General features: G+C 54.2%; 10 protein-coding genes across 10 annotated transcripts; 4 read left to right on the top strand and 6 right to left on the bottom strand.

Moving 5' to 3' along the window:
* Positions 1 to 276: 276 nt before the first annotated feature.
* On the bottom strand, positions 277 to 1,515 carry J4E93_007783 (uncharacterized protein; the record flags this gene model as incomplete). Its single annotated transcript, XM_049345687.1, has 1 exon — positions 277 to 1,515. One exon carries the CDS (start codon positions 1,513 to 1,515, stop codon positions 277 to 279), a length of 1,239 nt encoding a protein of 412 aa, XP_049197214.1.
* A 609-nt stretch (positions 1,516 to 2,124) lies between these two features.
* J4E93_007782 (uncharacterized protein) lies at positions 2,125 to 3,212 on the bottom strand (the record flags this gene model as incomplete). The annotated part of the gene is made up of 3 exons (XM_049345686.1): positions 2,125 to 2,282; positions 2,437 to 2,520; positions 2,681 to 3,212. 3 exons carry the CDS (start codon positions 3,210 to 3,212, stop codon positions 2,125 to 2,127), a joined length of 774 nt encoding a protein of 257 aa, XP_049197213.1.
* A 1,158-nt stretch (positions 3,213 to 4,370) lies between these two features.
* J4E93_007781 (uncharacterized protein) lies at positions 4,371 to 6,371 on the bottom strand (the record flags this gene model as incomplete). Its single annotated transcript, XM_049345685.1, has 4 exons — positions 4,371 to 4,835; positions 5,253 to 5,874; positions 5,925 to 6,139; positions 6,186 to 6,371. 4 exons carry the CDS (start codon positions 6,369 to 6,371, stop codon positions 4,371 to 4,373), a joined length of 1,488 nt encoding a protein of 495 aa, XP_049197212.1.
* Positions 6,372 to 7,788: 1,417 nt separating this feature from the next.
* On the top strand, positions 7,789 to 9,902 carry J4E93_007780 (uncharacterized protein; the record flags this gene model as incomplete). Its single annotated transcript, XM_049345684.1, has 3 exons — positions 7,789 to 8,131; positions 8,201 to 8,516; positions 8,570 to 9,902. The coding sequence occupies 3 exons, from the start codon at positions 7,789 to 7,791 to the stop codon at positions 9,900 to 9,902; spliced, it is 1,992 nt and encodes a 663-aa protein (XP_049197211.1).
* Positions 9,903 to 10,087: 185 nt separating this feature from the next.
* J4E93_007779 (uncharacterized protein) lies at positions 10,088 to 12,430 on the bottom strand (the record flags this gene model as incomplete). Its single annotated transcript, XM_049345683.1, has 1 exon — positions 10,088 to 12,430. One exon carries the CDS (start codon positions 12,428 to 12,430, stop codon positions 10,088 to 10,090), a length of 2,343 nt encoding a protein of 780 aa, XP_049197210.1.
* Positions 12,431 to 12,794: 364 nt separating this feature from the next.
* On the top strand, positions 12,795 to 13,778 carry J4E93_007778 (uncharacterized protein; the record flags this gene model as incomplete). The annotated part of the gene is made up of 1 exon (XM_049345682.1): positions 12,795 to 13,778. One exon carries the CDS (start codon positions 12,795 to 12,797, stop codon positions 13,776 to 13,778), a length of 984 nt encoding a protein of 327 aa, XP_049197209.1.
* Positions 13,779 to 13,961: 183 nt separating this feature from the next.
* Positions 13,962 to 14,712, bottom strand: J4E93_007777 (uncharacterized protein; the record flags this gene model as incomplete). The annotated part of the gene is made up of 2 exons (XM_049345681.1): positions 13,962 to 14,579; positions 14,650 to 14,712. 2 exons carry the CDS (start codon positions 14,710 to 14,712, stop codon positions 13,962 to 13,964), a joined length of 681 nt encoding a protein of 226 aa, XP_049197208.1.
* A 250-nt stretch (positions 14,713 to 14,962) lies between these two features.
* Positions 14,963 to 15,673, top strand: RPL35 (60S ribosomal protein L35; the record flags this gene model as incomplete). The annotated part of the gene is made up of 5 exons (XM_049345680.1): positions 14,963 to 14,965; positions 15,129 to 15,143; positions 15,205 to 15,269; positions 15,326 to 15,478; positions 15,532 to 15,673. 5 exons carry the CDS (start codon positions 14,963 to 14,965, stop codon positions 15,671 to 15,673), a joined length of 378 nt encoding a protein of 125 aa, XP_049197207.1.
* A 574-nt stretch (positions 15,674 to 16,247) lies between these two features.
* On the bottom strand, positions 16,248 to 18,070 carry J4E93_007775 (uncharacterized protein; the record flags this gene model as incomplete). The annotated part of the gene is made up of 2 exons (XM_049345679.1): positions 16,248 to 17,382; positions 17,793 to 18,070. The coding sequence occupies 2 exons, from the start codon at positions 18,068 to 18,070 to the stop codon at positions 16,248 to 16,250; spliced, it is 1,413 nt and encodes a 470-aa protein (XP_049197206.1).
* A 1,187-nt stretch (positions 18,071 to 19,257) lies between these two features.
* J4E93_007774 (uncharacterized protein) lies at positions 19,258 to 23,130 on the top strand (the record flags this gene model as incomplete). The annotated part of the gene is made up of 1 exon (XM_049345678.1): positions 19,258 to 23,130. The coding sequence occupies one exon, from the start codon at positions 19,258 to 19,260 to the stop codon at positions 23,128 to 23,130; it is 3,873 nt and encodes a 1,290-aa protein (XP_049197205.1).
* Between the last annotated feature and the right edge of the window lie 395 nt (positions 23,131 to 23,525).

Genomic DNA, 23,525 nt, shown 5'->3' with positions numbered 1-23,525 from the left:
GTCGGCGGCTGGTTGCTGGGTGGCTGTGAAAAGGTTGAGAAGTGAGAGAGCAGGTTATTTAAGTGATGTTCGAAAAAGTGAACGCGGTGAGTGGGCGATTATATAGGAGCGAGCAAGAGAAGCCTAAGAGTTTCCACTCCGCAGACGAGGAAGTGAAAGCGCGCATGTGACCACACTGTGAGAAGTCAGGAGTCCGTGAATCAGATGAATCGGGGAAACGCACATGGATACGACAAATCAATCAAGCTTCATTGGTATACCTTCCAATCACCGCCTCTACCACTTCTTACCTCCCTCATCACTGAAATCACGTCCCTGGCGCTCCTGCTCTAACCTAGCGTCGAACTCTTGTTGCGCGCGCTGTCTCTCTCTGGCCCTCTCCTCATCACCCGCAACAAACGTATACGAATCTCCCAGCGTAGACCCCTCCCTTTGCTCTCTGCGCTCCGGTTCCGCTCTGCGCGATTGTTGCTGCTGTGGCCTTTGAAGTGGCGCTGCTGCTGCTCCCCCGGTGCGCCTTAGACGATCCCATGACGATTCCCCAGGTCTTGCTTGGGATTGGGATTGGGGTTGTTGTGGGTTGTTGACTTCGTCTTGGAAGAGGCCGCCAGTGGGGGAGGCGTCGTCATCGAATGGAAGGGATGAGGGCGGTGCTTGCTGGCGTTGTGGAGCTGGTTGTGATGTGTCGTTTGAAAACGTCTCCCATGTGTCTGATCCCGCGGTTCTGGTACCCCACGATTCGTTCCCAGCGGTCGGGCTCATGTCGTCGCCTCCATCAGCGTTCCCTTGAGGCTGCTTACCCCAGCTAGCCTGTGGTGACGGGCCACCTCCTGCCTTGTTCCTGACCTGCTCCTGGAACTGTCGTCGCCTATCCTCAATCTCACGTCCTTGTTGTGCGGTCCTTTGTCCTTCGGCGTGCGATGAAGCTTTCAGCTCCTGTCCAAACTGCTCCAGCTTGGGATCATTCGAAGTGTTGACCGCAGCGAGCGGTTGCGCGAGTAGTTGGCCGATGATGTTGCCCATCTGTCCTGCCACCAGAGCGTACAGAGTAAACCGCCATGTGTGTCGTGCGAACTGCGCCATGTTGCCCTTGATCGGACCAAACTTGTTCCGGTCAATGTCCTCGACCTTGGGCTGGTAGAAGGGATACTTCATCTTGTCCATAGTTCTGTACCATTGGTAGGTTCCTGCAGCTGCACCTGTGAAGGCGAAATAGCTCTTTGTCTGCTCAAGCTGGTATATGTGGAATGCGAGCGCCTGCGCTTCTTCTGGATTCAGTTGGCGGCCGACTTTGCGCTCGGCGAATTTGAGGGTAGTTTCGGTTTTGAAGCGAACGGCACGGTCGGAGAAGCCCATGAAGGTGCCTATGATCGGCAATGGCTGGGGCAGGACGCTCGCGTCGAAGCGAGCACCTGAGGAGGGCGGCGACGCGGAAGCATATGGATCGTCCGAGGAGGGGTATGGGTTATCTGAGAAGCCTTCCGGAGCTGTGTTGTCGACGTCCTGAAGCACCATGATGTTGTATGGGCAATTGCGTCGTGACGGTGTGTGGTTGTGGGGATTGGTGCGTGGTGTGATGAAGAGACATCGGAGCTTAGCTCAAGCGTTGATGACGGCATCGAACACAACCTCGGGATCAGGGTCCACCTGGCAGCTGCGAACACCTTGACACGATACCATCACCCAACTAGCGTCTCGCATCGCGACAATCATCGCTTGTCACTTTCGTCTACTCCAATTACTTCAAATGAGAAAGGATTGTCACAAGATTCAATACGGTCTATTCCCATGTTCCCCTGACCCAGCGATACTCCCTCGGCAGAAAATGTACGTACTTATACAAAAGATAAAGAAAATGACCACTCCAAGTTCGACCAAACTACTGCGAACCCCATATGCTCGCAAGGAAGCAGAAACTAGACTGTGTTGAGTGAGGAAAGTACCCAACTTCGCTTCACAAAACGCCGCGACCCAAAGCCGCCTGCAACGGCCAATTATGATAACCAGAAACACCCTCGAAGGGTACGATGAGAAAAGCGATGGGCCAAAGACTCGGTCCACCGTTGCGCGCGATATGTTGTATATGCTTTTGCGGACCCAGAGTGTCGTCAACTGATCACATGCCTATAAAATGATGCAGCGACAGCCAGCTGTAGGTTCCTCGTCGTTATCTCTTCGGCTGCCCGTTTTGCCTGTCTTGGCGTTTTCCTCGTCGTCCACCATCTCTTGTGGCTTGACTGTCATGTGCACCACGTTAGGCGAGTCTGTCTGGAACCGGCAGTCTGTCCGATGTCAGTAGCTGGCCTTAGAGTCTGGAGTGTCTATCGATGCGGGCTGCGCGTCGTGGCTGCATTAACCAATGATCGGCATGTGCCGAGCGATTGGACGAGCCGTGCCAAGAACGTTGACATGATGCGATGAGATGGAGGTGCTTACCCTTGAGTGGGGATTTGTCGTCGAGCATACGACCGAAGTGTATCAGTCGTATTGAGCCTGGCGATGTGGGCCGAGTCTCCCATTCTGTAATGACGAGTTAGCGGTTTGCACGAGGAAGGCTGCGAAGGGATGCTCTTTGGGCGCTATGCAGATCAAGACCGAAGACGTCAACATAGCCACCCCACCGTCGAGCCGAGCTTCTCCTAGCTCTTGCGCAGCGTGGAGAAGAGATGCGCATGCGTACCTTCTCGCCAGTCCCGCCATATCAGCTCCTTGAGCGTGTATACGCTGATGTTGTAGGGGTCCATGTTCTCGACATTGACGTTGCGCTTCTTGAGGTACTTCTCCTCAATCTTGTAGGGGTGTCTCGAGCCGCTGGTGAGGAGCAGCATTATGACTAGCACAGGGCCATTGGTGTTGTCTGGGTTCGCGGCTGGTGTATCGGTCGACGGCCCAATCGCCTCGGTCTCTGCGCGATTTAACGCAGCAGGCGGTGCGGGTTTCGCAGACGGGGCAGCAGCGACGGGCGCGTCTTCAGAGGCGCTGATCTCGGCCACGTGTGGTGTGGAAGCTGCTATCGCGGCTGGAACGGGGATCTCTGCGACGTGCGTGCTGGTGCTGGCGGGAGCTGGGACGGCGCCCGACGCCTGGAGAGTTCGCATCTCGACGGGGCTGGACGAGAGGCCTTCGCTGCTGCTATGCGGTCGCGACCCTGCGGCGGGCTGTTGTGGAGTGGTTTGCGGTGCCGTGGGGGCTTGGTCCGCTGTAGACGCCATGGTGGTCGGCCGACTGCACTCGCGACGGGCTGCGGCGATGCGAAAGGGGAGCGATTGGACGGGCCAAGCGAGTGGACGACGATGGCACGACGGGGGGATTCTTCCGGGCAGGCGTCGTCGTTGCAGAGGGCGCGGCAGCGAAAAATAGTTTGGTGTTGAGATGTATCGGGCCTGTGGGCGTGAGAGAGAAGGTCGGGCGACCGTGCGCGATTGGGAAGTCGCCGTCGCCGCCTTGTTATGCCCTTCTCCGCAATCCGCAAACGCGGCAAGAGCGACCCGCCGTCTCCACCCAGAGCCACTACTGAGCCGAGAACACCGCCTCAATACCTGGGCGTATGCCACCCGCCCAGAGTTTGCTGGTACCGATAGACGTGTACCAGCAAACTCACAGCCAGCCGACTTGTGCTTCTCCTGTCACTGCCTACACTGCTAGACCCGCGACGCGCCAGGTTCTGCCTCCCCAAGCGTCTGCCCCTGCATTGCATGTCCATGGCCATTATTGGTCACCTGAGCTGTTCATGCATCTTCTTTACGCCACATGCACACCAGTCCGAGTGGACCCGGGGCTCGTTCCGAGACACCCTGGGAATGACAGTAGACTGTCTTGTTCAGCATGTCATAAGCACAGAAAATGCGTCCTGACGTTGTCACCATTCCTAGTCAATTGCCAGAATGCTATGTCTGTCGAACATCAGATCATTATGACGAAGGATCAACCAGTCACGCGCGAAACTAGAATATAACCTTGAGACATGCACAGCTGCTGGAACAGTTCCCTTCAGCAAGGACACAACGAATGGTTCTCGGACGAGTTGGGTATTGAGGGTGATCAGCCATAAAAAACCAACTTTTTCGTACGAAGGGTCAATAACCATCATGCCATTTGCCGACCTTACACCCAGACTAGTGATTTGAGTCCATATTGATTCGCCAATTATGCCGGTTATATTCGGTTCCAGTGTCAATCAAGAGAAAAGACATGCAGGCAAGTCAAGCCATGCTGGTGAACGTATCATTATTTCATTCGTGTCCTGGTTCTATGCCAACGCCGGTTGTCCATATCGTAAACGGTCCGTAGTATGGCTTGGGCGGATGAAGTGTCGCTACCAATGCATTCAGTATGCCCTCCATGTGTTCTGCCCAAGCACCATAAACGCTCTACCAGTTCATCTTCATCTTGTGCTCAATCTCCGTGTGGAAGTCTGGCACCTCACGCAGCTCGTTGCCAGTGAAGACATCCTCCCAGCCAATCTCCGTGTCCCGTCCCTGCAGAATGTCCCGGTGGACGTTGCTGCTTCCACCTAGAGTTGCTGGCCTCCATTCGCCCGCCTCGGCGATCTTGAGCTCCATACCCCTACGCACTGGCTCCGCGATGCCAAACTGTCGCCTCAGCATCTCCATCTTCAGGCGGTCTTGGGTGTCTCGCCATTGGGTGAGACGGGCCTCGAGAGGGTGGGCGGACTGGAGAGCGACGGGTGCTGTCGACGATGAGGCGGCGCTGGATGCTGTGGTGGTTTGGCCGAGGCGAGAGCGCAGGGTATCGTGCACACCGGGAGCTGAGGGGGCGGAAGTCTCGAGAGCGGTTTGCGTCGAGTGCGCCTTGTGGGGGACGATACGGAGAGACTAGGTAAGTGTTAGAGCATGTCGATGTATACATGGGCGCTGTGGTGCTAGTAGCATACCATCTTGTTGAATGTGACGCTGAGACTTGCGAAGTAAAACTGGTGCGGGCTTTGAAGGTTTCAACTTCGAATATACGGTTTGGTGGGCTGAGGCGGTGTTGATGTTCGAAGGCGGGATGTCGAACTGTTGCTATCGATGGAGCTCCAGGCTACGGAGGTGACGCGCCCGACTAGCGCAGTCTTGGCACAGCTATATGCTTTCAGTCCCGACCACCATTTCAAAAACATTGAAGCAAAACGTCTGACATCGATTCAAGCTTTGCTAAGAGACCTTCAGCTACGGAAGCTATACCCCGACTATGCTGCTCAACGGCAGACCCCAAACCACACAAGCGACAACCATGGCCCCTACACTGACCATAGCTGCCATGAGAATGTTAACAGCATTGTTGTCCAGCAGATCGCTCCCGACTTCGATCTTCCGACTCTCATGCTGTGCATCCACGACTGCATTGCCGCTTCCCCCAGCTCTCATCATTGTCTCCGATGCCTTGATCGACGCCGCAGTGTCCGCTCCGCTCGTTTTTGCAATGCCATTCTTGCCTTCCGCACGACTGCTGACTTTACTGCGCACTTGACCTGTCTTGGAAAGATGAAGAGGATGGCTGCTTTTCAAGAGAACTCTCCTACCTCCTTCGCCCTCTACGACCTTTCCAGAGTGGACATCGACAACGCTCGCTTGAGCCAGAGCACCCAGAAGCGAGTCGAGTAGTGTTCCGCTAAAGCCAGCAGCTGTCAGAGCAAGTGTAAAGGTGATCTTCTCGGACAAATTCCAGTCTTTACAGAAAGGCAGGAACAGCGTAGATGTGGCTGAGAGTATGAACGCCCCCAGTAGGCCTGCACCAAGTCCAGTCGCAGTCACTCCTCCATTCGTACCAGGTGGGACTATACGCCATGGAGCTGTTATGAGACGTGGCTTTGATTTCGAAAGGATACCGAGTTCGGAGGAGAAGGTGTCGGCGGCGACTGCGGCGTAGTTGCTAGAGTATGTTAGCAATCACATGCTATGACATGAAGTACACTCGCTTACGCTACAATGCCTATCACCAGCGCATCGCTCCCTTTGTGCCAACATAGACCCTGGTCGCTGTATCTCCCTTCTTTCCTTAGCTGCCACAGGTGCAGCAAGAGTAACACCGAGGCTACGCCGGAGTTTGCGATGACCTGAACATGATTGCGCTCGCCTTCTCCACCAGATGCGCCCGTCGCCGACTGTGTCAACTTGGCTTTGATGTCGTGTTTGACCTGTCTCGTGTTAGTATTCATCTATCGCATTCTTCATCAAGCGTACCTTCGTCACAGTACTACCAGCTAAGAAGAAGACGGCAAGAAGCACGAAGAATACACTCCATGGGTGCAACACATGCACAACTGCTGTCGCGAAAGCTACCAGAATACCGACTGGGGTCAGTGATTTGCGAGAGTATGCTCGGTAGACTAGCGCAGCAACGGCGGGGACCGCTATAGTGGGTTGCATGCTTGGGGGTGTTGGTAGAGCGGCACGGAGGTGTGGCTCGAGATGGACGCTTTCCGAACGTGATTGTGGTTGCGTCATGGCCAAGCGTGGATGATGGCGGCCTGGCCCGTGGAACCCGTTGCGAACACCAGCCCTATAATTTCGCGACCTTTCATACGTACATATCCAGGATTCAGCCATCTCAACTCTCAATTCGTGAAGTCGTCAAAAAGACAACAACACACTTCGAGGACGGACACATTTCAGCTATCAGCTCACGTCCAGCTTGTAAAAACCACCTGGGCATGCGTCGCTTCCACTAAGGTTGTCAATAAGACATCCACCACTCGCATCGCCTTTGATTACCTCTGCCGTCCCTTCAGGAACCTGATTGGCATGCAGATGCATCCGGAAACTCTCGATGCCGCAGCGACCCCACGAGATCACGGAGATCCTGCATAGAAGTGTGAAGGAGGAGTCGCAAGCAACCCAGACAACGCCAAAGTCTGGGTCAAGGCGTATGCCCTTCTTCGCAATAGACCTCTCGTCCTCGAGACCCCTGAACTTTATGTGCTTCCCAAGATCCTCGGCCACTTCACAGCGGAAAGAACTAGCGGCATACACAACGGGACAGCTCATGGGCCCAGACACAGGCCCACCCCACGTGTTGCAAGGGGGACATGAGGCACTCAAGCTACGTCCATCCACGAAAGCGCCAGAAGCATGTAAAGTATGCTAGAAACCTGTACTTTTTCTTTGGTCGCAGCATAGTTCATCATGAAGCACCACTTTGTGGGCGCGTGAATCACTTAACGAGTTTACGACGATTTCTCCAGTTCTCCAGGCGTAACACACACAGCCTCAATCAGATGATTTGCCCAAGGACACGGAGGTCGTAGGCTACAAGCAGCATTCACCGGGAACATGTGTGGCATGCTGCCAGCAAAAGCTTGAGAAAGCTTGGGAAGGCTTGACCCTTATTCGATCCTTATCAGCCATTCCCTATGGGAGGCCTCGTCTGACAGGCGGTGATATCGCTGTGGTATGTACCAATCGCAACTCCATGACTGCGCCACTATTAGCCGAAGAGGATAGCGATAGCAGGGTGTGAGCTATGATTGGCCCGCGAAGGAGACCCAACTAGGTATAGTCAGATTTCCTCGCCATGCGCAGCACAAACCTCGTACGCGTCATGTATAGAGACCCATGTTGTGACCAGAGTCGGCTTAGACTGATTGTTGTGGCTGTTGAGAGCCTGAGATTCGGTGCAAAGCCACGCAGGCTCCACGACTCTGCGATTCCCTATTCGGGCGAGCATCGCGCAACCGCAAATGTGAAGTAGGATATAAGGCGTCGACTGCTGCGACGATGGAGGTAATCAGCGCATCTGTCTCTGTTTTTGCAGCAATCTTCTTTTCGTCTTTTTTTCTTATAAAATATGGCGATATACCTATTCAAGCTCGTCCGACGAAAGCTACGAGAACGCGAAGCGCAGAAGCACATCCCAACTACAGACGACTCGCATCTAGTACCCGAACCAACTTCAGGGCAAGAGCTTCAAGACCTTTCAACCGGCCATCACCATGGACCTTCACAAGACTCGACAGGAAGCCACGTCAACTTCCTCACCCCAGAAGAAACGGCACGACAGAAAGCGGAAGCGCGCCAAAGAAACATCCGACAGTGGAAATTGATGCTAGGACTCGTGTTGCCTAATTTCCTGGCTGCTATGGATGTTACTATCGTTGCTCCTGCTATTCCACTTATGTCAACTCATTTCAGTATGTTGATCCGCTCATGCCATTCCATCCCATCTATATGTATACCAAAGTACTAAATACAACCCTCAGACCAGCTCTCCGGTAGTTTCAACTGGATAGTAGCCGCCTACACACTTACGTTCACGACCTTCATACCCGCGTCAGGCCAACTAGCCGATATCTACGGCCGCCATTTCGCACTTCAATTCGAGATGTTCTGGATCACCATCGGCAGTATCATTTGTGCTACGGCTCAGTCTTGGAGCATGTTGCTTGCGGGACGTGCTTTACAGGGCTTGGGTGCTGCGGGTATAATGAGTCTGAGTCGGATCATAGTGTCCGATGGGGCGACGCTGGCGGAGACTTCGAGGAGTACCTCCATCTTGTCTTTGATTAGTGGATGCAGGTAGGTTTCTTTGCATTTTCCAATCGAAACCCTGATGCTGATGACGTTACCAGTTACGCAGTCGGCCCAGTAATCGGCGGCTACCTCGCAGACGCAAGCTGGCGCTACATATTCGTACTCCCCATCGGCGTCGCAGTCCTCTCCATGCTCATCATCTTCTTCGTCATGCGAAAAGAGCTAGTCCATGGCCGCATCGCCGTCTCCCCAGGTCAATCCCGGCGTCTAGGCTACATTTCCGGGCTCGCAATCATCGACTGGCCCGGCCTGATCATGTTCATCTTCGGCGTCGGCTGTATAATCCTCGCGATCCAATGGGGCGGAACACAATACTCCTGGGGTTCAGCGCCCGTCATCGCTCCCCTCGTTGTTGGAATTGTATTGTGCATCGCGTTCTTCACCTACGAATACCTCCTCGGTCCTGACCGCGCGGTTGCTAGACTTTTCCCCCGCCAAATCCCCATGATACCCTCCACGCTTTTCCGCAAGAAAGACACAGCACTCCTGATGATAATCAACTTCTCCGCAGGCATCTCTATGGTCTGCGCCTTCTACTTCATATCGTACTACTGGCAATTCGCAGAAGGCTACACCTCCAGCCAGGCCGGCGTGCAACTTCTCTACTACACACCAGGTCTAGGTGTCGGTGTCTACATCGCAGCTAGACTGTGTAATCAATGGCTACGACAGACCTTTATTCCTTTACTCATCGGGTCCGTTGTTGAGGCTGTGGGGTTGGCGCTGCTTACATACGCGGTTTCTATCAGGCATGTTACGATGGTGAAGGTCTTCCTGGCAGTATCGGGTGCAGGCACGGGCTTACGCTTTATGCCCGTTGTTCTGCATGCAGCGGGAATTTGGTCGACGAGGGTGCCTAGTATGCAGTCGCTGCTTTCTTTCATGATACCGTTGGGCGAGACCGTCGGTATCGCTATGATGGGATCCGTCTTCTCGAACAAGCTCACCACTTTCCTGGCCGGAATCGAGAATTCTGGAAGCGGCATCGAGCTACCTGCCACCGGGGCACACAGCCTCGAGCTCCTGAACAGTCTTCCGGAGACGGTCAAGATGGAAGTTCAGCATGCGGCTGCGAAGGCGGTGATGTGGTCTTTGATCTCCATCATGCCGTTCATGGCTGCGGCGATTGTTGCGTCGTGCTTTTTGGGGAATGTGTGGATTGGGAAAACGGCAGAGAAGAGTCAAGGGAGTGAGGGTCAGGAGCACAAACCTGCGCAAGAGGCAGAGAAGGGCAAGGTTCTGTATGGGGTTTATGTGGTTGCGTGGTTCATGGGTAGGCTCGAGAAGCAGAAGCAGGATTTGGATGTCAATATGGAGGGTGATGGAGTAAAGAGGGGCAATCATCAAGTGGTAGGAGGGGATAGGGTGTAGAGAGGGCCACATATGGGTACCAATATACTTGTATTATTATATGTGTTATCTTTTGACCTGGGGCTTTCTTATTCAAAGTTTATCTGTCACTCACGGCAAACTTCCCTTCTCTCCAGCTATCTGCCCACTTACTCGTATCCAATCACTCACTCGTAGTCTCCAAAATCCGCACAGGCCATCGCCTTCTAACAAATCCGCTCATGCGGCTCCCTCCAAGGCACGCCAAGAATCCCAAAGATCCTCTTCTCGCTCCTACCCTCTACCAAAACGCCCTCGTTCAACTTCTCACCCCGCTTTCCCCTATGCACATCCTTGTACAGCCCCTTCTGATTCAACCTCATATTCTTCTTGCGAGCCAGCAGTCGAATACTGCGGTTGAAGATATCGTTTCCAGTAAAGTATATAAGGGCAGCACCCATTTCTTCTTCTGGGACAAGAAGAAAGTCCATCCGGCGCCAGACCTTCGAGGTAGGAAGACAAGAAGCACCATGCCACTTCGAACCCGTAGGGTCGTTGGATCGGGAGGTCGCTAGGGAAGCTTTTAGGAACCCGATCTTGTAGAGATGAGGGACGAGGCGGTCGAAGATGATTGTCCGCATAGCGGCAAGCGAAGTATCGGGCTTCGTGAGTATCATGTCGATGTCGCCCGAGTCTTTTGCGCCGCGACGATAGCTGCCCATGATGGTGGCTTTGAACTTGGGGTCGACCTTTTTCAGCTCTCTGATGACTACGGCGCCGTGAGCCTCGACTTCAGCGCGTGGTATGCGGGAGTTGAAGTCGTCATAGTGTTCTACGCCGACCTTGTTGCTCTCGGTGAGATTCGCTTTAGTTCGAAGATCTTCGAGCGTGCGATAACCAGCCTTGATCCACTTGTGAGCCTGAACAAGTCCCGCGCCATAGACACCGAGAAACAAGCGGAGTACTACGTCAAGAGGGTCATCTCGCGTGCTTTCAAGTCTGCGGAGACGATCAGTGAGTACGATCTCTTCGATCTTCTTGGCGAGCCGTCCGCCAATATAAGGTAGGGCTGCAGCTTGTTTCGCAGTAGTGATCTTGACCGTTTGCTTCTTCAGGGTAGTGATACATTTGCGGTAGCTGAGCACGCGCCATTGGTCCTGCATCTGATCGTAATGTTTGCACATCTGATCGAGGATCTCGATAGTACGGGCATTCGGGTTCTGAGATGTATAGCCATTCGCACCTGGGTCCATACACTGGAATGCGTTCTGGTTCAACGGCTTCTTGGCACGTAGAGCAGATGCTTTCGAGATGATGTTCAACTGCTTTGATAGCTTGGGCGCCGCGACTACGGGCTCCTCGTCGGTACCTGAGTCGTCTACATCTTCCACACCACTTGCGACCGGAGACCCTGCATCCTCGTCTTCCTCAAGTGGTAGGTGTGCGATAGCCTTGGTTTCCAGTATCGCTTGAGACAGAGCGTCGTTGAATTTATCGGCAGTCTTGTGTTGCGAAGCTTTCGTTGGACTCGAAGACGGCATGACGAAGCTGTCCTCGACAGTCTCATCGAACGAGATATGCGGAGCTATATCTGCTACAGGTGGCGTAGCGGGAACGCTTTCTTCAGTTGGATATGAGTCGGTCTTTTGTGATCCCTTTGCAGCAATCTGTCGCTTTGACGGCTTTATTGCTGGTGAGCTCTGTGATGCGGCTGAGGTTTGGGATGGCTCTCTCGGCTCACCGCGTTCCTTCCTGCTGGGCGCACCTTTGATCGCGAAGCGTGGTTGATTCGGATCTCGGAGTCCTTTCCATTCTACAGTTTCCGTTATATGAGGCTGGAACTTGACGACCGCGATGTGCTCAGGAATGCTAGGTATGTTCGGATCCCGCAGTAGCAGATCATACGTGTGTACGTCGTAGTTGTCGTCTATTATAACATGTGTAATGTTTTCTGTCCATTCCTTGACCCAAGCAGCACCGAGTTCGATTACTTTGTGTATACGTTGACGCCGCGGACCGGTAATATCGTGGCTCGGCCAGAAATATACGATCTTGCCCTTGAGATATTGTTGGTCCTCTGATCTTAGCTTGATGTTATTTGCTAGTTTGGGCTTTCCTTTCCACTCCCTTGGAACATCACCCATTCGTATGTAAAACGGAATAGTATCTTCGCCAGCTGTTTCAGGTAAGGATGCGACTCGGTTCAGGGTACTCTTCGCGCCAACCACAGCTGTTGACCTGGTACGTGCCTTGGTGACTGGCAACATCTTTGTAAGTTCTTGTTCAGGCGCTGTAGATGAACGCATCGGTTGGTGGGTCTTTTGTCGCTCGATTGCGCGTCGTGTCTTCGTTTGCGCCGCGAACTCCGCTTGTCTTTCTTTCGGGGTTGCTCCAAGGAAACTACTAGTCTGCTTCCTAAGCGCTGGGGGCCGCATGGCTTTCGAATCTTTCAATGCGCGTTCGAGTCTACCCATGCTGGCGTCCGGGGTGTCTTGCTCATCGTCAGGGATATCCAAAAGTTCTTGCTCCTTGAAGTAGGCTTCTTTGGCCGTAAGCGCATCGTTCGACATTGTGTTGACTTCTATGTGTTAATGAGTCCGTATGACTAAAGTTATGTTGTTCTGAAGTAGGCCGATGAGTTGAGTAGAGACGTGGGTGCCGCTCTAATACTTCCAAGGTAGTCAAGGGAAGGGACTGCGGAAGCACAGTTGCCTATTGTAGGGCCATTTATATCGTGCGCCGGGACCGTTAGCCATTTCAAAGCTTAGCAGGCAATGCGCTGGTGAGAGAGTGTAGAACGTCACCGAGGCAGCAGCGCGTTTCTGGTTGGCGCTGACGCGAAAGCACGTGGTACTTTGGCCGCTTCTGTGCTAGTTCCACGCTCACATCCGTCATTTCTCGAGTTTGGCGGGACAAAGAAACTCGACAAACAAAATGCTTCAGCCCCGGATAGCAACGCCATTGCGGCGCACGTTCCTTACTGCCACGTCGATATGCCTACGGTGCCAGAGCCGACTCGCAGTCCCCTCAATTGCAAGGCAATCGCTCGTTCGACCCTTCACCTCCGCGCACACTCTCCGCCAGCAAGCACAAGAACCCAAACCCACCCAGACCTCGCCCGCACCCGATCCTAAAGATGAAGACATATTCATCCCGAAGCCACTTGGCCGTCCGATCGGTTTCAGCCGTGCTCCACAACCAGGCGAAAACGCCAGCATTCCCAAAACCAAGAAAGACTACTCCGGTATGACCATGTCGCAACGAAACCTCGAGAAGCGCAAGGATCTGGTCGAGAAATGGGGCACAAACTACTTCCGCGACTTCAAGAATATCCGCAAGTATAGGTCGGGAAAGACTTTCATGGCGAACCAGAGGATCTTCAAGAAGGATGCGGCGTTATACTTTCCCAACTTCCACGGAGATACGCTGGAGGGCAAGGACAAGGACACTACGAGTGTGCTCAACGGAAAGATCAGTGTTGTGAATGTGTTTAGTTCGATGTGGGGGTTGACCCAGGTCGAGACTTTCACAGGAAAGAAAACAAACACCGCACTGCACGAGATTCTGGCGCAAAATCCCGAGGTTGCGCAGATGGTCGATGTCAACATCGAAGAGAACACTATGAAGGCTTGGATCGTATCGCTATTCCAGTGGCGGCTGAAGGCGTCCAAACCAAAAGAGGACTGGGGCAGGTACTTCGTGGTCAGAAAAGGTGTCAGTGAGAAGATACGAGAGACAATCGGACTTTTGAACGGCAGAGTCGGCTATGTCTACCTAGTAGACCAAGACTGCAAGATCCGATGGGCAGGCAGCGGAGACGCAGAAGGCACGGAGATGGACGATATGAACAGAGGCTTTGCGAAGCTGGTCAACGAGGCCCGACAGTCTCCTTCAGAAGCCACGCCTAGGGAGGCTTGATGACGGACATGTAACGATATCTTGTACAGCATACGGAAGACTCTCAATTCCCACGATACCCAACCCTTTGTAAACATAAACGTAACCGTACAGGCCCGAGACGCCTTGCGCATAGCATGCTAATGAAAGTCATGAGGATATCCAGCCCGCTTGAACGCCCAAAATGAACATGTGCAACCCCATCTACCTGAACCATAGCAGCATCAAGAAACAGAATGCGATGAAGCTGCCCAGTATAATACCGTCTCTGCGCTTCTTTGTGCCAATGCGTCCGATCAAACTGTTGATGCCAGGCACTTGGCTTGCAGCGCCCACTATTCTCCGGTTGATGCTCGTGAGCGTTTCCCTTTGCAGACTGAAGTTTTCTTGCACAGCATACGCCTGGCTGAGGACCGAGTCGGCTACGTTGTGCGAGTTGTCGATGCGATTCCGCTCGTCGAGCATGTAGTCGGCCTCCGCTTGCTCTGGGTTCGCGGACCGGTATGCATCAATGTCCGAGCGTACGTTGGAGAGGAGGTTGGCCCGGTTGCGGGCTTCGTTTAGGGTAGACTTGAGGCGCGCGAGCTCGCGACGATGGTCTGAGAGTACTTCGCGGTGTCTGGCAAGGTTATTCTGCTTTACGGCCGACGAGCCGTGTGTCGATTCGGAGTCGAGGAGCCGCGATAGCTGGCCAACAAGTCCATCTCTTTGCTCGAGGATTTCCTGCAGCCTAGTTTCGACCCGTAGCTCTTCTTCTGAGGGTTTCGCGGGTATGTTTGGTGTCGAGCCAAACTGCGAGTATGTGTGGAACAGCGTCTCAGTCTGGCATGCCTCGTTAGCAGGGCTGCCGCGAGCGCCGACTAAGTCCGTCGCAGCAGTAGATGGAACCCACTTGTTGTTCGAGCGTGCGCGCTTGCTGGCGCAGTTGCGCCCATCCGCCTCCAGTGGACGACATGTCTGATAGCACGGTACCTTCAAGGCCGAGGCAGCAACAATGGTTCCTGGACTTCTGGCATGATGAGGGTCGCACCTGCCCTGGCGCGGGCTACGCAATGCACGGCCAAGCCGCTAGGCCGTCTTGGTGATCGGCGAATAGTTTAGCGAGGCTCCGGGCGACACACTGATTTCTGACAACACCAAAAGTTCATCGTTGCGACACGCGAGACCCCATCCATATCACCCGGTCCTACTAACTCACAGTCAAAATGGTACGTCGCTGCTCTCATTTATGCGTTTGGTCTTGGGACTGCGTCGCGCAGCTACGGAACCGCTGGCAGTGAGGGGTCAGGCCGTTGCACCCTCCGCTAGTGGTGCTGCGCAAGATTTGATACTTCACGATTGAGAGAACCTGTGCTGACTTGCTGCCTCCAGTCTACTTCCAAGGTCGTACGTACACCCTCGCCTGCGCAAACACCAACCTCCGATCTCGTGCTCACAACCACCGCAGAAGACCGCCCAGCTGTGGAACAAGTCCAAGGATGAGCTCGCGTCCCAGCTCACCGACCTCAAGTCGTACGTCGCCGAACCCGGAACACTGGCCGGGAAATGGAATGCTGACGGACGTGAAGGGAGTTGATCCAGCTCAGGACTGCCAAGGTCACCGGTGGCTCCAACACCAAGCTCACCCGCATTCATGATGTCCGCAAGGGAATCGCCAAGGTCCTCACCGTCATCAACGCCAACCAGAGGGCTCAGCTCAGGCTGTTCTACAAGGGCAAGAAGTGCGTCTAGGCCGACTCGGAAGCTCCAGGGACCAATTTCTAACACTGAATAGGTACACTCCTCTCGACCTCCGCCCCAAGCAGACCCGCGCCATCCGCCGAAAACTCACCAAGCACGAGGCTTCGCTCGTCACCGAGAAGCAGAAGAAGAGGAACACACACTTCCCCCAGCGAAAGTACGCCGTCAAGGCATAAGCGTGCTTTCGTGAAGGTGTTTCTCTTTTCTTCCTTTGTCTCTCATGAAGCATTGCATTGCCGGGGCTTTTCCAACCAGCGAGCCACCAGTGTACCTTTAGTACCATACTCCAACGGGGCGAGGAAGGTGGTGTAGCAGGTGGAATGGACGGACAGGGCGATCTTTAACGGAAATGGGTTGGCGTCCATGTCAAGATCTATGAATTAAAAAGTTCAGACAAGCACGGAATGATACCTCATGAATTGTGAAGGAGTTTTACATTGGTTCCACAATGCCATGAGTAACGTCCGGTGCGCATGAAGTATGAATTACGACTTACCAAGCTCTCACATGCGCCTTGCAGTCCCGTGTCTCTGTACGAATGAATCGCTTATGATAGCGTGAGGGCTTCAGTTTCCCAGGACGTATAGTCCCGTCCGGCCTTTGTGTTTGTCAAGATCTACAACAGTTGTATTGACATAACTTTTGCGCTAATACTAAAAAGACCACGCTCTCCTGTCTGCTAAAGATATCTACCACTCCACCACCTCCACAGTTTGTATTACCACACCTTCCAACCCTTTCTCATGTCTTTCAGTAAGCCTCCTTCCACTCGGCATACAAACTGAGGTCTTCCTCCTTGACACCCACCATCTCTTCTCTAACACCGATTACACCAACCTTACCAATCGCTTCAGGGTCTTCGTATTGCGCAAGGGAAGCCTTGAGCCATTCAATGACAGCCCCCTTGTCCTCCACAAGCAGGACTATAGCATCGAAACCACCAGCACCAGGAACAACGCCCCCAATCACGCCGTCGAGCTTGGAACAGTAGTCCAATAGACGCGTCTGCTGAGGCGGCTCAATAGGCACACCAGACTTCTCGCCCATCTCGCGAATCAGCGCACGATTACTCTCGATAATCTGTTTCAGCGCGTCGTACTTGGACTTCGCATCCCCATCGCCTTGCTCCTCTGTAGCCAGACGCGTAAGTTCAGCGGCCAGCGCCTCATTCCCCTTCTGCAGATCTTTCCAAATCCTCTCCGCTTCCTCTGTCCTCTCTGCTCTCCACGCCAGAACCTTCTTCACCATACCCGGTGTTTCGCTGCCGCAGTCGACGTCGCACATGACTAGGCGTACACCCTTGGGCATCTTGATAGCAGCTTTTTGGATCTCGGTGTCCCATGTTGGGCCCTCGACTAGAGATCGTAACTGTGTTGCGAAGCCAGGGCTGCTGGGTTGAGGTAGGTCACTCAGGAGGGAGGGCGAGAAACGCTTGTAGAGACAAGATCCGTAGACTGCAGAGGCGATATCGAAACCGCTTCCGACTTTACCTTGGGCGTGGGAGTGAGAGGCTTGAGCGAGGTTGTGGAGGACCGTCTGGCCCTTCTCCGTGTGTATATCGAAGAGCTCTTTCGGTAGGTAGAATTCTAGCACTGCGGCTGTGAAACTTGTGACGAGTGCTGCGCTACTTCCTAGTCCTGTCTTGTGCGCTTCTTTTAGGCTGACGTTGAAGTCCTGGAAGCGCGAGACTTTGTGGGGTTGAGAGATGATATTGGAGCTGCGGGTGACGCCTGGGTTGGAGTAGTAGGCTTGATCCGCTAGAATGCGGATGCTGGAGGGCTGGATGAGGGTCTTGGGGAGGAGAGCGTGGATGTAGGTGAGGGCGTATGTTAAGGCGGTTTCTATGAATGGGTTGCGGGATCGGGCGATGGATTGTTCGTGGCCGCTGGGTTGGGGTTAGTCGGATTGGTAGACTGAAGCAAAGTGAAGCTTATGATAACATCATGCCCATCGATGTAATAGAAAAGCTTGCAGAACAGTACAAGAGAAGGGGTGGATTTGGAGAAGCCAGAGCACGATCAAAGCAGTAACACGATGCGACACCAACGTTCCAGTCAAGTGCTGATGTAGGCTTTGGGAATCCAGATACTATCTTGACATTGCAGCCTCATCTCGCAACAGGTCTTCAATGAACACGTGATAAATGACCATGAAGAATGCTTTGCCCGATTGGGTAGAGATGCTGATGGGCTTGGAGGGGAGTGATACACAAGAAAAAGGAAAGAGGGACGACCAATGAGATGATACGATGCAAGCGACGAACGTGGCTGATGGAGGGAGGGAAAAGGCACTTACACGCTCAACTGCGTCAAGGTGATGCCTCCATCCTGGCCCTGCGACCTGTATCCGTACTCCCAAATGGCCTCGCGGAACTGAGGACTCGTCACCAGGATCTCATTGATCGTCACGCCGGATCTCGTTTTGATAGGTTCGACCACGGTGTGAATCCTTGCGTCTAAACCGAATACCAGACCTGTGTATTCCCGGTCCAGTACGAGGTAGCCACCCGCGACTAGTACCTTTGCCGGGCAAGAAACGGCCCTCGGGGTCAACGGCGCGTCCGATGATGACATGCTGAAAGTGGAGTAGCTGGGTGCGATAGGAAGTAGCAGGATCTCGATTAGTTGAATTGATAATAGGCAGCAATATTCGCGCAATGTTGGAGGGGGGCTGGAGATGGCTGTCTCGCGGGGTGTGCAGCGTAGACTAGAGACCTGACTGCAGGCGCGGTGGGTCACTGAGCTTCTGCCACGAACTCTTGCAGCTGCCGGTATATACCGTTTCTTCGAGGTTGCCGAGTGCGGTTAGGAGGAATTGTCACGATGATAATAGCTTTCGTCACGTGCACGTGTACGGCGCCGCAATTCACATGCAGCAGTTCGCCTCCGATGCGCTCGGCGTATGGAACCGGAACGGCGGATTTAAGCCATCAGGTGCTAGTCAAATCCTGCAGCAGGCCAGATCCATGCGGGGTGCAGGCCGTGTTCTTCTCGTCGTTCTGTCTGAGTCATCCAGAGTTCGATGGGCGTCCTGGACGGCGCGGTGCCACAATCGTACCGGCTCCGACGTTACCAGGGACGCGAGAGAGCGCGCGTCGACGATTGGGTCGGAGGCGTATATCTCACTCCCCGAGGGGACACGTCGCCGGGCTCGCGTGAGCGAACGCTAGGCAAACGTGGGCAGCGCGGCTTGCGATAATTTTTCGGCCAATTTTAGCGTCCATTGCATCGGTCCTACCTTTTCATGACGACTACGAACTGTGCGCTCGAAGCTTCCTTCTGACTCCCGCTAACCAACTTGCCTTCGAGGCTGACAATATCTCTCTTCAGGCCACCGTGCGCCTTGCTTTTTCTCTGTCACATCCCCTTCTACTTCTAATAGAATTGCGACTCCTTCAAGTATCCGACTACACAGAATTGGGGCGTTAAGGTTCACTAAACACCGGCCAATTTCCCCACAACCACACCATTCCTTACATCCGAAAGCGCGTTTGTTTGACGGCCATCGTCAAATGAACCTGCACCGACGCGTAGGGATCCCGAGAATAGTAGGTGCCCTCTCCCTCAATTGCCAACAATTGCTCTCACCATCGCGACACGCGCACGCGAGCCACAACGTTGTTGCCTAACCCCCAAAATTGGTCGCGGGCCGATGTCCAGTCGCTCGGAGCATTTCCACCATCGGAATCGCACTTGAGACAAATCGTACTGACCATCCACAGTCTCACCCTATCCATCTGGAGGGCTCCTCAAATTCCTAAATGGTGTTTAAGAGTTTCCATCTCGCGCGCCAGAGTCTTGCCAAGGGCTTTACTCACGGTTATGCTCAATCAGTAGTTGCTGGTGTAAGCCAGAACAACCCTCTCGCCTCCCTCCAACACGACCGCTTCCGTAAGGGCCTCAAGAATCAACATGCCTTCACTTCGACATCGTCTACAACGAGCGCGCTCAAGGCGCTCGCCGCCGGACAACACGACCACCAGGACTCCGGTCTAGCCGCATACTACACAGCATGGCAGAAACACCAGCAGAAGACGGAGGACAAGGAGTGGTCGCAATTCCAATTCCGCAAGCTCATCGAGTGGGATCCCGCCAGCTCGAAGGCTGCGGCGGAGGCCAAGGAGAGCAGTGTTGCGATTGAAGAGGTGGCAGAACCAGTTCCCGCACGTGCCGGTGTCAACCGCGCATACAGCACCAGCCAAGTAGAGGACTTCAAGAAGGCTGTTGGTGGTGAAGAGGCGGAGAAGATTGCGCTGGCACAAGTGGATGAGGCGATTGCACAAGAGGTGGCACGGTACAAGGTCGATAGCGAAGTTGCCCAGGCTGTCGAGGAAGAGCTTTCGCCAATTGAAGAGGCTCGATCAGAGTCGCCCGCAACCGTTGCGGACACTCTCGTAAACTCGTCGATTTTGAGCCGCACCGACTCCACCATCGCCACCAGCCCAATTGAAGCGCACGACGAATACACCGTACAGCTGCAGAAGCTGGCAATCAACCGCAACTATGCCGAAGTACCTGCTGTCTTCGAGGCTATGCTTCGTTCTGATGTCAAGCCGTCAGCCACCGCATACAACGCCCTGTTATCTGCTGCGATCCACCTCCCTCGCGCCCAGCATCAGGTCGTTCCCAAGGCGCTGGATGTCTACTCTGATATGCTTCGTCGACGTGTTGTTCCTGACACTGCTACGTACACCACCCTGATCGAACTCCTATCCGTCCGCTCTCTCGAAGTTGTGTCTCAGAAGCAAAGCTTCGAAGACAGGCGTCTGCGATACGGTGGTATGGAAGAGGAGGGCAGCTTCATGCTTCAGTCTCACGAGACTGACTATGCTATCCTCGCTGAGGACGGATCGCTCTCAGTCGCCATTAAGCTTTTCGATGCTGCCGTCCACGTCGAGGCCAACCGAACATTCTCCGAAAAGACTTACCGCCTGCTCGTCACCGCCTGCGCGGAGAGCGACCGGGTAGATGACATGGTGCGAATCTACTCCCACATGGAATCCCACAGTGTGACTCCGGCTGCCGAGATGTTCGTTCCAATGATCCAGGCTTTCGGCAAGTCTGGCGATCTGAAGAGCGCCGTCGAGTGCTACGACGAGTACAAAGCTTTGGCAATTTCAAACGACAACGGCGAGCTCGAGATTACTAGGAGAGACAACGACGTGTATGCCGCTCTTGTAAAGGCGTATACGGTATGTGGCCGCATTGAGGGAGCTGAGAAGTTCCTGTCCAAGATCGAGAGTGCGCTCGCCACACCAGAAGACGTTACCTCCGTCCGCGACATTGTCGGTCTCAAGGCCTTCCTTCCCGAATGGCTCAGGAACGGTTCTTTCGACCAAGCCTACGTGCACGCAACCGAGTACCTCAGCCCACAGGCGCGCCAGATTGCCATGGCTGCTATTTGCATCAAGGCTGCGGATCGTGATGTCGTAGAGATCGCCACTCAGGCTTTCGATGATCTTCCAGCTGAGGTTGACCTGTCACGGCCAGCCATGGCGATGGGTGCTATGCACATCCGTACTGGAAACATCGAAGCTGCTGAGGTCTTCTGGAGGATGCTCGAGCTTTCTCCTACCAAGGCCGACTTCATCGAGCCCACTGCCATGCACAGTATTGCATTAATTGGTAGTGGACACGCAGAACGCGGTCTTCGTCAAGGACGTCAAATGTTTGCTCGCATACGGGACTCTCAGTCTGGCTCTAACCAAGCTAAGATGGAGACCGTAGAGCACATCGACGAGGCTATCGAGGTTATGGGTCAGTTCATGATGAAGCGTGGTATCTTCCTTCCGCCGCGGGCTAGCATGGAACTGATGTGGACGATGATTGAAAACGGCGGCCTAGTCACCCCAGTTGCTCACCACCTACTTGCTGGAATGGGACCTGAGGCCATCGTACAACTCAACTTCGACGACATCACGCTTCTAATGCAAGTTCAATCTGGAATTCTACTCCAGGAGGCCGAAGTTGACGTTGCTCACGTTGCACGGTTCGCCCATCTTCTCGAAGTCATCGCCGCAAATGGCACACCAGTCAACAAGACAACTTCCGGTCTTGTTGAACAAGTGCTCACCAAGCTCGACAGGGGTGATCTCCAGCACCGATGGTACGCCTACAAGCATCCTGCTCCGGAGGCTTTGTACTCACCAGCACCATTCGCCGCCTACCCTGTCCAAGCTCCTATCACCCCGTCAGCCCCCACGTTCGAGGATCAATACGACCCTTACGCCGCATCTACCGACAACAAGGGCTCTGTTGCCATCACCGAACTTCTGGAAAAGACTCACGGACGATCATCATCTCACCTCAACGAGGCTTTGATGAAGTTCAGGAACATGCGCCGAGCTGGCCGCCACCCTCGATTCTTCACTTATGCTAAGCTTATCACTGCTGCTGCCAAGGAAGATCGCCTCACTCTGGCGCACGATATCCTCAACCTCGCCAAGCAGGATGTTCCCCTCCTACCTCAGTACCGTATTGTGCGATACGGCTGGGTAACGATCCTGGACGCCATGGTCGCTGCTTGCCTTACCTGCAACCAGCGTGATCTTGCGGGAAGATATCACCAGGATTTGCTTGAGATGGGTGCTGCGCCGACAGCCAACACCTTTGGTCTCTACATTACCACGCTCAAGGAGTCGACCAAGACCTTCGATGAAGCGACTGAGGCAGTCAAGATCTTCCTCCGTGCCAAGTCTGAGGGTGTTGAGCCTTCTTCCTTCCTGTACAATGCTCTGATTGGCAAGCTTGGAAAGGCCCGACGCATCGACGACTGCCTGTTCTACTTCTCTGAGATGCGCAACCTCGGTATTCGCCCTACTTCTGTCACCTACGGTACCATTGTCAACGCTCTCTGCCGTGTCAGCGACGAGAAGTTCGCCGAGGAACTGTTCGAGGAGATGGAGAGCATGCCCAACTACAAGCCCCGCCCCGCGCCCTACCACAGCATGATGCAGTTCTTCCTGACTACCAAGCGTGATCGCAGCAAGGTTCTCAACTACTACGAGCGTATGCGTGCTAAGCGCATCGAGCCTACCACGCACACGTACAAGCTTCTCATCGACACGTACGCTACCCTCGAGCCTGTCGATATGGAGGCCGCGGAGTCGGTTCTCGAGCAAGTTCGCAGCGCCGGTGCTGTCCCGGAAGCCGTCCACTACTCATCACTGATCCACGCCAAGGGTTGCGTCATGCACGACATGGAGGGTGCTCGTCGTCTCTTTGACACTGTCCTCGCCGACAGCCGTGTTCGTCCTCAGGCCTGCCTCTACCAGGCGTTGTTCGAGGCCATGGTCGCCAACCACCAGATCGCGGATACCGAGGATGTCCTCCGCGACATGCGTGCTCGTGGCGTTGAGATGACTCCTTATATCGCCAACTCTCTCATCCACGGCTGGGCCCTTGCTCACGACATCCAGAAGGCCAAGGCCATCTACGAGTCTGTCTCCGAGAGCAGGCGCGAGCCCAGCACCTACGAGGCCATGACCCGCGCCTACATGGCCGTCGAGGACCGCGCTGCCGCTATGACAGTCGTCAATGAGGGTCTCTCTCGTGGCTATCCTGCGGCCGTCGCCGGCAAGATCCTCGAGCTCGTTGGTGGCGGTCGTGCCCCCGTGTCTGAGGTGACCGCTTAAGCTACCAACCTCAGCATCCCTTCTTCTCTTCGACTTCCCGCCTTTTGGCACTTCGATCATACACTTTTTTACTCGATCTACTGCGACGGCCGAACAAAAAGAATTTCTCAAAACAGCCCCCGCGCTACCCGGAGGGTGAAACTTCCAGTGGCGTGGCTGGGCATCAACATTCAATTCTCTAAAGTCGCTTCTACGTTTTTCAGCGACGGCGTTTATATCCAGGGTCTCTTTTTCTGTAGCGAAACAACAACGATATCCCGCAACTAGCAGTGGAGCTGGTGGACTGGGTGGGTCTGGCGTCTTGTCTGTGTAAATGACGGGTGGTTAGGCCTAGTTGGGCTGCCTTATCTTCAAGGTTGGTTGGGATGGGGGATATGTGGCGATCATCTTTCTCG

This window comes from Alternaria ventricosa (assembly GCF_023758065.1).
Source record: "Alternaria ventricosa strain BMP 2768 chromosome Unknown scaffold_14, whole genome shotgun sequence".
Classification (NCBI taxonomy): Eukaryota; Fungi; Ascomycota; class Dothideomycetes; order Pleosporales; family Pleosporaceae; genus Alternaria; species Alternaria ventricosa.
The sequence above is the reverse complement of the archived record's forward strand: the minus strand, read 5'-3'. Positions and strand labels throughout refer to the sequence as shown.